Source organism: Aphelocoma coerulescens, chromosome 23 (genome assembly GCF_041296385.1).
Source record: "Aphelocoma coerulescens isolate FSJ_1873_10779 chromosome 23, UR_Acoe_1.0, whole genome shotgun sequence".
Classification (NCBI taxonomy): domain Eukaryota; kingdom Metazoa; phylum Chordata; class Aves; order Passeriformes; family Corvidae; genus Aphelocoma; species Aphelocoma coerulescens.
This window is the reverse complement of record NC_091036.1, coordinates 4,896,692-4,912,103: the sequence shown is the minus strand read 5'-3', so window position 1 is coordinate 4,912,103 and position 15,412 is coordinate 4,896,692. Positions and strand designations below refer to the sequence as shown.

The window sequence follows — 15,412 nt, the reverse complement described above, 5'->3', positions numbered from 1 at the left end:
TGATAAAGAATGAAGTGGGTGTTAAGAAATCTTTTAGTTACGTGGTCCTTCAAGAAAAGTCTGATAATGAAGGAGGAAATGTCATTCCTCTTCCTTAAACCTCCCACCTCAAATCCAGGTACAGTAACCATGAGAATTACTGTAATGAACTGAAATAGACACTTCTTAGACAAGGATAAAGGAAGTTTTGTCTAGGAACTAAAAAATCCAAAACTATTGAAGCAGGAAAAAAACATATTCTTCAGGCCAAGAATTTTATGCAAACCCAAGTGGAAGACTTGAGGAGTTGAAAATCCACACTCCAATGAACACAAGGGGTTGTTTTTGTTGTATTCCAGTATTATTGCAGCTGTTCCTAGTGAAGGGCTGAGTTGTGGCTACAAAAAAAAAAAAAAAAAAAAAAAAAAAGACAGCAACGAAAAAAGAAAGACATAGACAGAAATAAAAAATATTGGGGAAAAAAAACCCCCAAGACATGTATACAACTGAGTGAAATCCTAGAAATTAATTCCAACTGCCTCCAAAATTAAAACCACGTTTTATTGTAAAGTTGCACTTGGATTAGTACCACAATTCTTTATAACATACTGTACAATAAAATATTTTACACACAGCACACCAGGCGTGTGCTCACGATGTTACAAAATTTACAGCTCAGACACTTCTCTGATGGCATTGGCACCGTAAGTATGTGACATCCAGTCCCAGAGGTGTTTAGTCTTAGAGCAGGACCCTGTGTCACCATTATCTGCTCTCCAACACGTTCAACATGTGAGCAGATACATCAGGAATGCTGGATACTCTGGCTCAAGTTTCTCTCACACCATTTAGAATAGTTGTGAATGATGGGTCTTTATTAATTCCCTCATCCTAGGGCAGCCCTTTCCTTACTGGCTGCTCAGCAATGGATGGTTTTCTCTTGGATGAGTGCAGCTTCAATGAAAACAACAGAATGGATGATTAAAGATAGCCTGAAGCTGGGTAAACCAAACCAACCCCAGCAACTTTCCCCCCACCAATGCAAATAAACCCCCCCCAAACCTCCTTTTCCTTTCCCACATGTTACTCACATTCTTCCCTCTGCACAAATACTTTCAATTGCAAGTTTAAGGACATCAACAGTAATAAAAACTTGGAAAGAAGCCCTTCTCATGTTGCCTCAGAAGAGACTGGTACCTTTTCCACAAAGTAAAGATTTCAAGGATAAATTAGAGTTTCTTAAAAGGCGAAGCTTAATAAATGCTCAACATCAAAGAAAATAAGACACTGGAGGAAGACACAGCTAAAATTTTGTGCTGCAAGTGTAAACAAGTGTTCTGCCATAGCCACCACTGCTTCATTCTCTCCCACAGCTGTAGAAATCCCTCCTTTTCTGTGCTTACACCTACCTGAGGCATTTCTGTGTCACACCTATGGCATTTCCAGGTGGAACTGATACCTCTGCTGCACCTATGAGGACAGCCCACAGTACTGGAAGTTTCCTTAATGCTTGGGAAAGACCAAGTCAGCATTTCATTCCAAACCAGGAATGGATTTTGTGCTCCCATTTGCCACAGAGGACTGAGAAAAAACAGCACAAAACCACTGCCTGGAAATTACTGGAACTTGTGAATGAGGTGGCACCTATTTGTTTCCCTGCCTGGTGATTTCTGGCAGATTGGCAAAATAAACTGCAGCTGGCAAAGAGGAGACACAACCTTTGGCTCCAAACAGGAATATTCAGCTCTCCAAGTACTGGAAAATGCTGCGGCTTTGACTGGTTTCCTCTGAGCTTTCTACCCTGGGCCGCTTCGCCACTGATGTCATCACTACAGAAGGGCCTCTCTTCTTCACCTAGGGGGGGTCAAATACATTAGAATACACAACATGTCCAAAAAAAGGTTTAAATTCTGAGTTATGAGAGAATTATTTGATGTGAGAGCACATAGGGAATATTTAAGACAGCAGTACTCTTAACTGCTTGGCAGAGTTCAGTGCCTGTATATTCAAATAATCTCCACAACTGGCAGCACCTGCCACCCAGATCTTTACCTGAGGTTTTGATTTCTCCTTTGCCTCTTCACTCTTCTCTGGGGAAAGTGTATGAAAGACAAAATTCCTTGAATTTCGAGGGGCATTTGGATTAAGATCTGACATTGCTGCCAGTTTCTGAAGAACAGCTTTAGGTCTGTTCAAGAGTGACCCATTTTTTATCTGAAAGGCAAAGAAAAGCTGCATTAAACCACACTCAGGAACAAGGCAGGTTACTTAGTAAGTTACTCTTCGTAGAAAATCTACTCTCTACTCACATGTAACAACACCACAAACCAGGAGTGCCCAGAATTCAGGGGCAGCTGACTTGGCTGTGTTGGGAAATGCCATTTTTGAGGCCTGGTACCCACCTGGATGTCACTGGCAGGTCTGAAGGCTTCAAATGGGTTCCTGGGTAACAGAGTTGTGTCTTGTGCCACCACTGCTGGGCTGGCTGGCAGAGACATGGGGAAAAGGTCAGTTTTTGAACTCTTTCTTTCTCTTCTTTTCTTGTCACTTCAATAAAAATCAAGCTCACCTTTCTTCTGCATGGACTTGGCAGTCACTTTTTTTGCCAGTTTCATGAATTCGCTGTCTCCACCAATTTCTTCCTCTTCCTCCTCCTGCTCTTTATTTTTTTCCTTCTGTAGCAGAGAGAAGACACTTTGTAAAATGGAAAAAATTCATATTACAAATGGACACTTCATTCAGTATTTTAAGTAGAGCAATTCTTTTCTTCATGTAAATTAATTTTTATTTACTTTCTACTGTAGGAGGTTATTGCAATTTCTTAGATACTTCTTCATCCTTGTTCTATTAATGAACAGCATCACATTTAGCTGAGAAATCTGACCTAATACTGAAGTTTAGCTTGAGGAGTAAACAATTTCACATCCAGCAATGACACAGAGACTGAGCAAGCCTTTCTGGCAGCTCACCAGTACCTGCTCACGAAGCCACTGCTCTCGCTCAAATCGCTCCTTCCTCCACTTCACTTCTGTCTCATCAAACTCTTCATTCTCCTCATCATTATCTGAATCTCTCTGAAACAAGTCCATCTGTGAAGCAAAATCTAGGCAACAAAACAAGACTGTTAGCTATGAATTTTGAAAACGGAGGCCAGTAAAAAACAACAACAACAACAAAAAAAACCAAGACCAAAAACCAATCAAACAAACAAGGCAAAAAACCCCTGACCAAACAAAAAACCCAGAATCATCCCCCCAATTTACTCCTGAAATACTTTATCGAGGACCACGAAGTGCTATTTCCCAGACACAAGCTCTGTTTCCAATCTTTCTCCCCCCTCTATTAACTCTGGATCATAGGTCACCTATGTTTTTCCATCTGAACCTCCTGGTCCTGCCCGGGCCGTCGCTGTGCAGGTCCCCATCCAGCAGGTACCTCTCCTGGTACAGGCGTAGCTGGCGCTTGTCATCGTCCAGCATCGCCTTCCTGCCAGCACAGGAGACAGGGAGAGGTTAGTCTGGGCTCTACCCCAGAGCCAGGGCCTCACACACCCAAATATCTACTGATAATGTCACTGACATGTGGAATTTCTGTATTTGGTTTCCTAGTTCCACTTCATTTGGGAGCTCCTCATCGATAATCTCTTCTTCATATTCGTTCAGGTCTTCACCATCATATTCATCTTCACTTCCCACATCACTCCCTGACAGCTCTGCCTCCTCTTCCATGAAATCTTGCAGTTTTCTATGAAAGGAAGTTGAAAGAGTTCAGTTTGAGAGCATAAGAGCCATCATACAAATCTTCAAAAAGCAAGATTTGTCTTTTGACATAAAATTAACACATTTCCTAAGGATGTATCGTAATTTCTCAAGCCATTTTTGGAAAGACCAAGCCTTGAGTTCTTGCACACTCACATACACAGCCTGACATCATGTAGCACCCCAAATCATTGTCATCCACCAGATTCCTTGCCAAAGATGATGGCAATAACTGTCAACTCTATGTTTTACTTGCTAGAACAAATAAGATCTTAAGACATGAGGAATGACAACAATATTCTTGCATCCCTTTTTTTGGTCAAAAAACCGTTGCACTGCTTTTATTGCAGTTTTTTGATTTCCATTTATAATGAAAATTACAATGGAAATCATCTATAACCCACAAGCAACTCAGTTCAACTCATGCAACGTGACAGCACCAAAGTAAAAAAAGAGAGACATATGAAAACCAGACCATATAAACATCAGCTAACAATGCTGGAGAGGGAACAATTCCAAACTCCATTTCTAGTGCTATAAAAAATCTATTCTCTCTGGTAATTAAGATTAAAAAAAAAATAATCACAGTTTTTTCTTCGAGCCTGGTCTATGTCTCAGCAGTTCTTCCTCTTCATCACTCACTTCTGCTTCTTCAGCAGCACTATCTTCACCTTTTTCATCCTGTCAAAGAGAAAGTTTTCAGAAATAAGGAATTTCTGAGAGTGGATTGCTTTGTAAGGACAGATTCATCTGTTCTTCAATTAACAACACACTAAAACACCAGGCATATTTCAGAGGATTTGCATTTTTCACTGTACCATTATATTAAGGAGATCTTTTAAATGATCCAAAGTTTGCTCTGAAAAATGTTTCAGTAGCTTGTTAGGGGAGTTGTAGTACTTTGCATGGATGGAGATATTAAAAACCTAGGAAGATAAATGGAAATATCCATTTTATCCAGCAGTTGCCTGGCTGCATCAGTTCACACCTCTTCACTTGCAAAGGCCTCATCATCTGTTAAAAGCTGAAAACCACCAAGTTCTTCTTGTTCCTCCTCCTCTTCCTCTTCCCTAGGGAAAATACAAATGGGAGAAAGGCATTTTCATTTTGCCTCCAGGAAATCAAGGCAAAAAAACTGCTGCCAGGCAGTTCCCTGTGAGTGCTCAGAGCTACAATCTCCCAGCAGCATTTAGCTATAAATGCCCCAAAGCCCCATTAGTGCTGATGTTTTAAGACCTCAGATTTTTACTTGCAGAAACCATAGGAAAAGTACTAATTTCCAGTTCTTCTTCCCCCTCTCAAATTTCTCATGGATCCCCCTAACACTCCCACTTGTTAAGCCTCATTATCCTTTTGTCAGGCAGCCATACACTTTCCAACTTAGTCAATAAAAAACTCCAAGCATCCAACTTTACACTTGGTTACGGCAGTTTGGCAACAGCCCAGAACAGACTCCAAAAGTCCCACTTTTAATCATCTTTTCTCAGTTTAATGGAAGTTCTTCACTGTTTCTTGCACTATCAGTGAAAGACAAAGAATTTCCCTTCACAGTAGCTGTGGGAAACAGTTTATGCTGCCAATTAGAGAGTAATTGTTGAGCAATTTGCAATATCCTCCCCTCCACCTCCAAAACAAAGCACACTTTCGCTGACAGCAAATTGATGTCAAACAAGAAAGCACTTTTAAGAGTGAAACAAGACAGTTACCAGAATAAACTTCTGTAAATTTTAGAAGAGCAATGCTAACCTGTCTGTGGGAAAGGAGCCTGAACAGAGCTCCAGAGCCTCTGCCATTGGATCTTCTATGTCACTGTCTTTTTCTGCCTTGGAAGACACCGAAGAAGCCCATGTTGGAGAACCTGCTACAGAAAGCAATAAGATGGCAACTTATTTCTGCTCTTCAAGTGTCAGAGAACATCCTAGAAATAACAATGCACATGCTCCCAACAAAGACAAAATTCCACACGTGGCATCAGTGCCCAGACGTGAAGTTACCTCAGCTAAAAACTTCTAAATCAAGTAACCAGCAAAGCTGAAAAGAGAATTCAGGACATACTTTGAGACATGAATTTTCCTGAACAAAGATTGAGCAGTTCCTCCATGTTCTGCTTTTTGGTGCTGCTGGTGTTTGGCACATGCTCAGCTTGGCTGCTGAACTGTCCAGAACACAGGTCCAGTAACTCATCCATGTTGGCATCCATGGCATTCTCATCCATGCTAGCCAGTGGCAGCTGATGCTTTGAGGACTGGTATTTATTCCTGTGTTGTCCAACGTTCAAGAACCTGAAAGAAAGACTGTAGTTAGAAAAATCGTGCTGGTCTGCACATCCTATTTCTGTTAACAGGCACAAAACACCATCCTTTGCACCCATCACTCACCCATCTGCATCGAGCAGCTGGCTCTGAGTGTCATCTTCCAGGGAAAATTGAAACCTTGACTCCCCAGCCCCTGGAAATAACCTCTTGGGCTCAGGAGAGGCATTATACAGGTCCTGGGAATCTTCTATGGGAAGAGAAGGCTCAGAGGTCTTTCCAGAGCTCTAGTCAAGGGAATATAAAAATATTTAAGTTGTTTAGCAAGCCTAAATTTAAATGCAAGGGGCACTGGACCAGACTTCCCAGAGAAGCTGTGGCTGCCCCATCCCTGGAAGTGTTCCCGGCTGGGATGGATGGGGCTTGGAACAACCTGGGATAGTGGAAGGTGTCCCTGCCCATGGCAGGGGGTGGGACTGGATGGGCTTTGAGGTTCCTTCCAACCCAAACCATGCAAGAGTCAAATTATGTCCATGCTGCTCCAATACCCCACAGGAGTTCACTGACATCATAAGTTGTGTAGCCCATAAAAGCATTCTTAAAAACCACATACATGATGCACATATTTTAGATATAACCAGATTATAGCATATTCTCTTTGATGCTTTAGAATATAAATTTTATAATGTCATTTTTATCCATTCCAATGTGGACACAAATCCCAGGGACAGTTTGCTCTCCTGAAATCTTACTGATACCAAAGCATTTGTCTGGCTTGATTTTTTTGATAGATCTGACCATCAGGATAAAATACATTTATTTACTACCCACTGTGTTAAATGTAACACACAACCAGGACTGAGAATCTCACCTTGGAAGCAGAGCTGATAAAGCTTGTTTTGAAGAAACCTGGGGAGGGTGATCTGAACCCTCCTGCTGCAGGTAAGAAGCTCCCTCCCCGCGAGGCCTGTTTGTTACAGGGCTGGTAGGATGGGATCATGGAGCCAATGAACTCAAAGCTGCTGTTGTGGCTGTTCTCCTTTGCCAGGGTTGGCAGAGAAAATGAATCATCATCCTCTGGAAATAAAAAAAATAGTGTTTAACATTTTTTTGTGTGTGTGATCCAGTAAAACCTCAATATAACATTTTGCAACACTGACACCTTGCTAAAAATTCATTTTGTGGTCATGTTGGATCTTCTTCTCATAGGATGCATATTAAACGTTTTTACTGAATTTCATCTTATATAATTTCATATTCCTTCCAGTATTATTTTGAACTTTTTTCCCCTCTGGTTTTTTCAAGCCCTCCCATTTTTTCATCAATCTAAATTTTTAAAATCATACTGTATAACTATACAGATGATGAAATAACATAAAGACTGAACACCAATCTTAAATAGAAACTTTTACATGTGCTAAGTTAAAAAAAAAAAAGCAGCTATGTAGGGCAATATTTCTACTTTACCTAACTTGGCAGGTCCTTTGTCTGCAGTTTCTTCCATTTCCAGTTTCTCATCAGGAAGAGAATATCTGCAATTCATTAAATAAAAGGTGTTTACTAATAAATTCAGGATGAGTTGCAAAAAAACCCCAAGGTAACACAAAAATACTTATAAAAGGGACTTTAAATAAAGACACCTACACATGCTGATCAAATTTAAAATTTCTCAGTCACCATTTTTAAGGCTTGGATTATTTACCCCATTTTTGAGGAGCTGTCCTTAAAAAGGATCAATGTAGACTCTGTTGAAGGCTGTTTTAGAACAGAATCACAGTGTTCAGATTTCTCCAGCTTTTCTCCATCAATTGATTCTTTGTCGGTTTCTTTATCACCATCTTCAACATGTTTCTCTTCTGAATCTTCATTATCTTCCTCAGCTTCATCAAGCAGAAATTCTGAATTCTAATAAACATCCCCAAACACAGCACAGATATAATGATTATTGCCATTGCAAACCCTACCCCAGGTCAGGCACGTGACCTGTTTGGCCCTGCCAGCAATGAGCCAAGGATTTATAAAAAGAGAAAGGGGCATCAGAATCTTTTAAACACTTCTATTTGGTTTTAATAGTGTTTAGACAAATCAAGAAAATACTCATGAACTCAAAATTAGACAATTCAATCCCTGAATATGCCAACTACAGCAATTTTTTAGCTTCTAGGAAGAATCCTTATCAATTTCCCTAATTCGTAGTGTACAAAAGGCCCATTCCATTGGGGAGAGAAAGCAGAATGGAGAAGCTGATGAGGTTATGGAAAAATGTTGCATACAGACCTCATGATCACCTTCTTCTTCTTCTTCTTCTTCTTCCTCTTCTTCCTCTTCCTCAGACTCATCTGTCATCTCCTCCTCCTCCTCTTCCTCATCCTCCTCCAGCATTTCCTCATTGTCCAGCTTAAACAGCGCTTGCCGCTTCTGGCGCTCCTCGGTCCTGCGGAGCTTCATGGCCTCCTGGAGCTTGGCCTTCAGGGCCTGGAGCTTTTCACCTGAGCAGGAACAGAATCAGGGAATGGCTGCATTGGAAGGGACCTTAAAGTTCACCCAATTCCACTCCCTGACACGGGCAGGGACACCCTCCACTATCCCAGGTTGCTCCAAGCCCCGTCCAACCTGGACTTGGACACTTCCAGGAATGGGGCAACCACAGCTTCTCATGGAAGCATGAAAAATCCAAGGAACCAAAGTCCCAAAGATCTGACTGAGGCTGTCCTACACAGGCCACCTCTATTTAAGCAGTCCACCAAGAATTTTTTTATTAAAACAGGGCTATCCATTAGAGGGAACACAAACAGTAATCTCCCGGATGAAGATCCCTTCACCTGTATTTCATAGGGCAGCACTGAGAAATGGAGCATGAGAGAGGAAAATAAAGACAAAAGTGTTTTCCAATTCAATCCTCATCACTTCTTCTCCTCCACCAACCTGGCTTTGTGTGGACAGTTTCCTCCAGGCTCTCTGCAGCCAAAACTGCTGGCACCACATCCGCTCTCAGCTCCTCTTTCCCATCAGATGTCGTTTCCTTACGGATAATGTTCATGTTTATGGCCCGTTCCACTTTGGATTTCGATGTCTGGAGAGTGTGCTTCAAGAAACGTGCTTTCAGGGCTTCTAGTTCTTTAAATACATATTAATTAAATTAATGTGTAACATGTAAAATGTTAATGTAACAAGTAAAAGCATTGATTGTTAAAGTTGTAGTAAGAGTAGGTCTTGAGCTGGTTTTCCCCCAAAGATAGTTTAAAAGCTAAATCTTTAATATTAAAATATTTACAAAACTATTCTATTCAACTAATAATGAACCACCATATAATATTTTTGCTGTAGCTTGTACTTAATTGATATTAGCTAATACTAAATTATTTTACCATTGACTACCAACATTGACTATCCACAAGACTTCAGTTCACTTCCAGCCCAGCCTCCCAGCCACCAGGCAATTCTAGATTTCTGTTAACATGACTCAAACAATCCACACTAGTAAGTGAATGTGCCTGACTCTTATATCACCTAAATATTTCTGAATTTTCCAGCCAAGCTCAGATCAACACTGCTGAGGACTACAACACAAGTGATACCTTTACTTGAATCAGCTTCATCAAGGTTTATGAAGGATTCATTGTCGGAGCAGATTCTTGGCTTGATGGACACATCTATTCCCAGTTCACGAAGTTTATCCAGCTTGGACTTCCTCACTTTTTCAGGCTGTGTCACCAGTCCAGGCCCCACCTGCTGACTGTTTGTTTCACCTTGTACATCTGGTGCTGTTTCCCCTCTTTGCATGAGGGCATCTCCACATGCTGGAGGAGTTTCACTCTCCTTTTGCTCACCACAGTCAGTGCTCAGGCAGTTGGAGAGCAGCTGTTCCTCTGCGTTATCATCAGTTGTTACAGTCTCTGAAACTGCATGAGAATCCTCCCTATCCTGCCTGGGCTGCTCAGCACAGTCCTCTGCCAAGTTCTTCCCTACAGCAGCAAGGGGCTCAGTTGCAGAAGCATCAACATCTCTGGCCAGGTTCTTTTCTGGTTCAGCAGCTGTTGATTGATCACCTTCCATTGGCCCATCTTTGCAATCCTTGCTCAAGTTCCCAGTGGCTGCAGATTCTTCATTTAGGGGCAGCTGGTATTTAGAGGACCTAACAAAGGCAAAAAGAAACATATCACCCATGGCTAGTGTGAAAGGGAGATGAGGTTGAGGACAAACTGAGAGGAAGAAACCATTTCCTAATTATTGTCATTGATGTGTAGGAAGAGGTGAAGGACAAATCTAGAAAACTGCATCCTGAGAACTTAAGGAAGTGTAAAAGCTTTGTACTGGTTACAGTATCACAGTATGAAATTCCTGAGGGATTTTGTGACTACTGTAGCTTCAGTATTTTACTACACATTACTCAGGGAAGAAACAGACCAAGTAAAATGCTGGACTTCACCCTAAATCCCATTAAAATAACTCTGCATCACTAAGTTCCTTCCTCTGAGTTACTCCTGGCCCTGATCACTTCAGCAATAGGACTGTGTCAGGAGTGCAGCATTGCCTCATGTTAGCAATGACATTCTCCTAATTTCCTACTTTTATGGAATTAAAGGAGCCTGAGAAAGTCTGGTTATCCTCAAAAGAAAAGCTAGAGATGCTTAAAGTTCATGAAAAAATTGTATGAGGAAGGTTTAAGTCCTTACTTCAGCAGGGCCATGGCACTTCCTTGACATGCTGGTCGAAGTCTGTGCTTGAAGAAGTCGTGAACACTTTTGGCCTCAGGCACATGATATGGGAGAGACACGGATGATTCTGCCAGAGCAAGACAGTGAGAGAAGATGTAAAACATCATCTGAAACCTTTATTTGATAACAACTATCTTTATTTTCATTAGTTACAAAAGTACCTTTAACAGGTCCTTCAACAAAAATGGCCTTGCACCCTTCAACTCTAAAGAAGTCATGCTAGGTCAGAGAAGGCTCTAACCTTTTGGGTAAATTCTTTCAATTTCTCCTCTAAGTTTTTGAACAGTTTATAGCCCTTTGTGTATAAAGAATTTAAGTTTTACCTCTAAGAAGTCGTTGGGTCTCACTATGTAGCTGTTTAAGGGCTTCTTTACTCAATCTTGCTGCTTTCCGCTCCTTAAGGGGAGAAAAGAAAGGCTTCTGAAGTCAGGAAACAAAACATAGGGCTCTCTCTCTCTACTTCTTAAATACCTTATTTTTCCCTTTCAAACAGAAAGGAGTCAAAATAAAGCATCCAGTTTAAAAATAAAACAAAAACCACACTGTGGATACAAAACCATTTTAGTCACGACAAACAACAATACAGAGCTTTAAAAAGCAGAAGACTTCACCTTCCTTTTTGGTTCCTTCAATACATGCTCCTCATTCTCCTCATCAAATACGTGTTTGTAGCCTTCACCCTCAGGAAAACGTTCTTTGTTCTACGGGGCATAAGAAGAAATTCAACAATTTCTCTCAGTACACTGGCACTATCAAGGGCAAGCACATCAAAAATAACTGCACAGAACCATCACTGGTCAGCAAAGCCAGCAAGTGTACTCATAAACCACCACAAACCCCACATAAGGGCCGATTTCCAAAGCTCCAACTCCAGCATTATCTTTTTAATTTTGCCAGGACAACATCCCTCCATCTTTAACAACAAAAACCAGAAGGCTCTTCTCTCCTCTGCCACAGCAGTACAACTCCATTATGGTCAAAGAGAGTTTTAGAACCTGGTCAGGTACAAAGTCTTGCTAAATTCAGTAATCATAGAATAATTTGGGTTGCAAAAGATCTTAAAGATCATCCAGTCCCACCCCCTGCCATGGGCAGGGACACTTTCCATTATTCCAGGGTGCTCCAAGCCCCACCCAACCTGGCCTTGGACACTTCCAGGGATGGGGCAGCCACAGCTTCTCTGGGCCACCTGTGCCAGGGCCTCCCCACCCTCACAGGGAGGAATTTCTTCCCAGTATCCCATCTAAACCCATTTTCTATCAGTTTGAGAGAGAGTACATTTACAATTATTTTGTATCACGGTCAACCCTTACCTTGTACTGTTTTATTTTGTTTTTCACAGCTGCTCGTATGGATTCTAGGGACTCTTGGTCCTCAGGGGGCTGACCATTCTCCTCTTCCAAGCCATTATCAAAGAGCTCCTTGTCATCCAGAAGACATCCACTGTCATTGAAGGGAAACCTCTCACCACCATCCACCTGCTTCCAGAAGGATAAATTATTTGTGTGATTCCTTTCAGAGGGTCCCTTTGGTTCTTTGACATTAATTTAAAATGACATTAAATCATCAAGCGTTAGGTTTTGTACTTCCATAAACTGCAAATTTAATGTAATTTAATTGAAATGAATCTGCAGACTTTGCAGGTTAAACCTGTATGGTGTTGCATGGATCTCTGTGGATCCCAAACCTGCTGCAGGAATTTGGACACAACACTGAAGCTTTGGAACAGAATAACCACAAGCAATAATAAATTGGACTTAGCTGAGACATTATCTGAGTTTTCTGCCAAAATACCCACCTCTGCCACAGGCTTCTTTTCTTTTCTCAACTGTTTAATGGACTCCATTATTTTCTCCTTCTTCTTCCTTCTTCTGGATTTTCCTACAGCTTCTTTGGCTGGCTCTTCTTCGACATCTTGTTTATGTTTATGTTTTCTGTACTTTTTCCCAGATTTTAGGGGTCTCTCCTCTTCCAGCTCACCCTCAGGCAAGCCAGACATCCTGTTTGTTCCAAGGTTTTCAATCTGCAACCGGTCACCAGTGTCACTGTCATCACTGTCCAGCAGAGCCGGGCGGATCCGATGGCATTTCTTGTTCTTCTCAGCAGCAATGTTCTCCTTTTCCTCCTCCCCATTTCCCTTGTCTCCACCCAAAGCATCTTCCTGCACAGACAAGTCTCCATCCTCCCCCTCTTCGCTCTCACTGTCCTGGAGCACCTTCTTGTTTTTTGCTTTTTTACGCACAAAAATCTCTTCCTCTGAATCTGGTAAAAGATATGAAAATAGAACAGGAAAATCCCACGAGTTAATTAACAAACAACCAAATCTACATCTGTTAAATGTCACATATGTCACCATCTACAGCAAATGAGCTTGAACCCAACTTCTCAAAACCCACTTCTCCCCAGAGAACAGCATTTAATTAACCCAAATTGATGTTACAGGTTTTTAACCTTTAAAAAAAAAGGGCAAAGCTGAAAATCCTTCACTGGTAGTGTCTTGCCTTGAAAGGGTAATAAAAATCACACCACACAGATTAAACAAAACAGAAAAGAAAGTGAATAAGTAATTAAGACACGGCCCATATACTCTTTTTCTTTCTGTAGCTCAAAAAACACTTTTCAGAGGTTTAAAGCTTGCCCACATTCTGAGCAACAGCGTTTAGATTCCTGCAGGTCAAGCAGTGACAACCTCCTAAAAGGTATTTATGAAACGAAAAATGTAGGATTGGAGAAAAACAATTTCATAGAAATGTTACAGACCTCTGTCCTCGAAGGATGCAGTGCCCTTGCCAGGGGGACCCGGGGAGGCCGTCTCACAGCTGCCCTGGCCACTGTCAGAGTCGCTGTCCAGGGGTTTCTGCAAGTCTGGGTTCAAATCTGCCAGCGGAAGCTACAAAGCAAAATATGATTTTTTCCTACTGGGGTAAATATTGTAGATGTAGTCCTGACTCCTGGCATCCAAGTTAATTCCAAAACCTTGGCTAAGCCCTCACACACAACGAGATACACATGCAGTCTCCTTATATTCTAACTATCGGTACGGGTATTTACATAGTTAGTAATATTTATTATTGATGTTTACCGTATTTCTCAATACAAATGGATATTCACTTGTGGGGTAGTAATTAAAAGCGAATTTGCACAGAAGAAGAACAGAATCGACATAAGCTGATGTGATTGTATTCGGACTGAACGACTTTTCTCGTTATTGCGTTATTTATTGATTTTTATTCGGACCCGTCAACACGGGCCTAGCAGCCCTCCCAGCATGCACCGCGCCCGCAGAGACCGGCCGAGCGCGGCCTTCCCAGCGCTCCCCGCGGCCGGCAAGGGGCATGCTGGGAGCTGTAGTCTGCGAGGAGGGGCGAGCCCGCTGACGGCGCGGGACCGCCCGGGAACAAGGGCGGCGGGCAGGGGTGGCTGGTAGCTACTGGCACCGCCACCGGCACCGCTACCCGAACGGGCACCTTACTGGAACGGTTACTGGAACCGCCACCTCCCTCGCTGTCCCTCCCGGCCTTCCACCGCGCCACAGCCAGAGAAGCCGCAAGGCCACAGGCAGCCACCAGCTGCCTCCACCGCCAGCAGCCAGCCAGCCGGCTGGCCGGCCGGCCATGCAGAGTGACAGGACTCACCTCAACGGGATCCTCCGTTGTTACCGGTACGGCCGCCATATCCCGCCCGCGCTCCCGCCGCCCGGGGACCGCTTCGAGCCTTCGCGCGCTGCCCCGGCCCCGCCCCCGCCCGGGATCGCCCAATGGCTGCCCAGGACGGCACAGCGAGCCCCTCCCCTCGCCGCTCCGCTGGGCGGGGCTCCCCGTAGCCCCGCCCCCTCCGCACGGACCAATCGGGGGCCCACTGTCAGGCCGCCCGTGCGCACTGTGGCGCCGCCTGGCGGCGGGGGCGCTCCCCGCGCCTGGGCTGTGGCGGGACCCTGAGGGGACGGGAGGGGACGGGAGGGGACATGAGGGGACGCGAGGGGACATGAGGGGACATGAGGGGACGGGAGGGGCCATGAGGGGACGGGAGGGGACATGAGGGGACGCGAGGGGACGGGAGGGGACGCGAGGGGACATGAGGGGACATGAGGGGACGGGAGGGGCCATGAGGGGACGGGAGGGGACATGAGGGGACATGAGGGGACGCGAGGGGACGGGAGGGGACGCGAGGGGACATGAGGGGACATGAGGGGACGGGAGGGGACATGAGGGGACGCGAGGGGACATGAGGGGCCATGAGGGGACGCGAGGGGACATGAGGGGACGGGAGGGGACATGAGGGGACATGAGGGGACGGGAGGGGCCATGAGGGGACGGGAGGGGACGGGAGGGGACAGGAGGGGCCATGAGGGGACGGGAGGGGACATGAGGGGACATGAGGGGCCGAGGGGGGCCGACAGGGACGTGGGGGACTGAGAGGAGTCGTGGGGGGCCGAGAGGTGTCGTGAGGGACCGAGCGGGAACGTGAGGAGACGGGAGGGTCTGGGAGGGACCATGACGGACCCGGGGAATTACAGCTCTCTCAGTTATCGACGTTGTGGGGACGGGGCTCTGCTGCCAAAACGTTTCACGTTATTTCATGGGTTAAACAGAGCCCATGTTTCGTTCTGACCTTCGGGATATGCTGCATGTCGTGTCTTCAGGTGACCGTGCGGGTGGGAGCACACGAGTCGAGTTTATGGGTATTAGATTCACGCAGCTATTAC

At 44.1% G+C, this 15,412-nt stretch overlaps 1 protein-coding gene across 6 annotated transcripts; it reads right to left on the bottom strand.

Annotated features, from left to right (window-relative positions):
• Window positions 1-527: 527 nt before the first annotated feature.
• Window positions 528-14,412, bottom strand: CLSPN (claspin). 6 transcript variants are annotated; one of them, XM_068994365.1, is made up of 26 exons: window positions 13,819-13,930; window positions 13,468-13,597; window positions 12,506-12,969; window positions 12,021-12,188; window positions 11,319-11,408; window positions 11,031-11,103; window positions 10,666-10,774; window positions 9,568-10,124; window positions 8,915-9,106; window positions 8,267-8,478; window positions 7,692-7,894; window positions 7,457-7,521; window positions 6,861-7,066; window positions 6,116-6,276; window positions 5,793-6,019; window positions 5,484-5,598; window positions 4,726-4,807; window positions 4,324-4,418; window positions 3,559-3,723; window positions 3,344-3,465; window positions 2,955-3,082; window positions 2,549-2,654; window positions 2,382-2,464; window positions 2,032-2,193; window positions 1,698-1,833; window positions 528-933 (listed from the first exon to the last, which is right to left on the bottom strand). In XM_068994365.1, exons 1-25 carry the CDS (start codon window positions 13,870-13,872, stop codon window positions 1,720-1,722), a joined length of 4,083 nt encoding a protein of 1,360 aa, XP_068850466.1. In that variant the 5' UTR covers window positions 13,873-13,930; the 3' UTR covers window positions 528-933; window positions 1,698-1,719. The 6 variants fall into 6 exon arrangements, with proteins under 6 accessions (XP_068850466.1, XP_068850469.1, XP_068850470.1 ...); XM_068994368.1 differs by lacking the exon at window positions 13,819-13,930 and adding an exon at window positions 14,343-14,412 and having other exon boundaries at window positions 528-1,833; window positions 12,021-12,185; XM_068994369.1 differs by lacking the exon at window positions 13,819-13,930 and adding an exon at window positions 14,343-14,410 and having other exon boundaries at window positions 528-1,833.
• Between the last annotated feature and the right edge of the window lie 1,000 nt (window positions 14,413-15,412).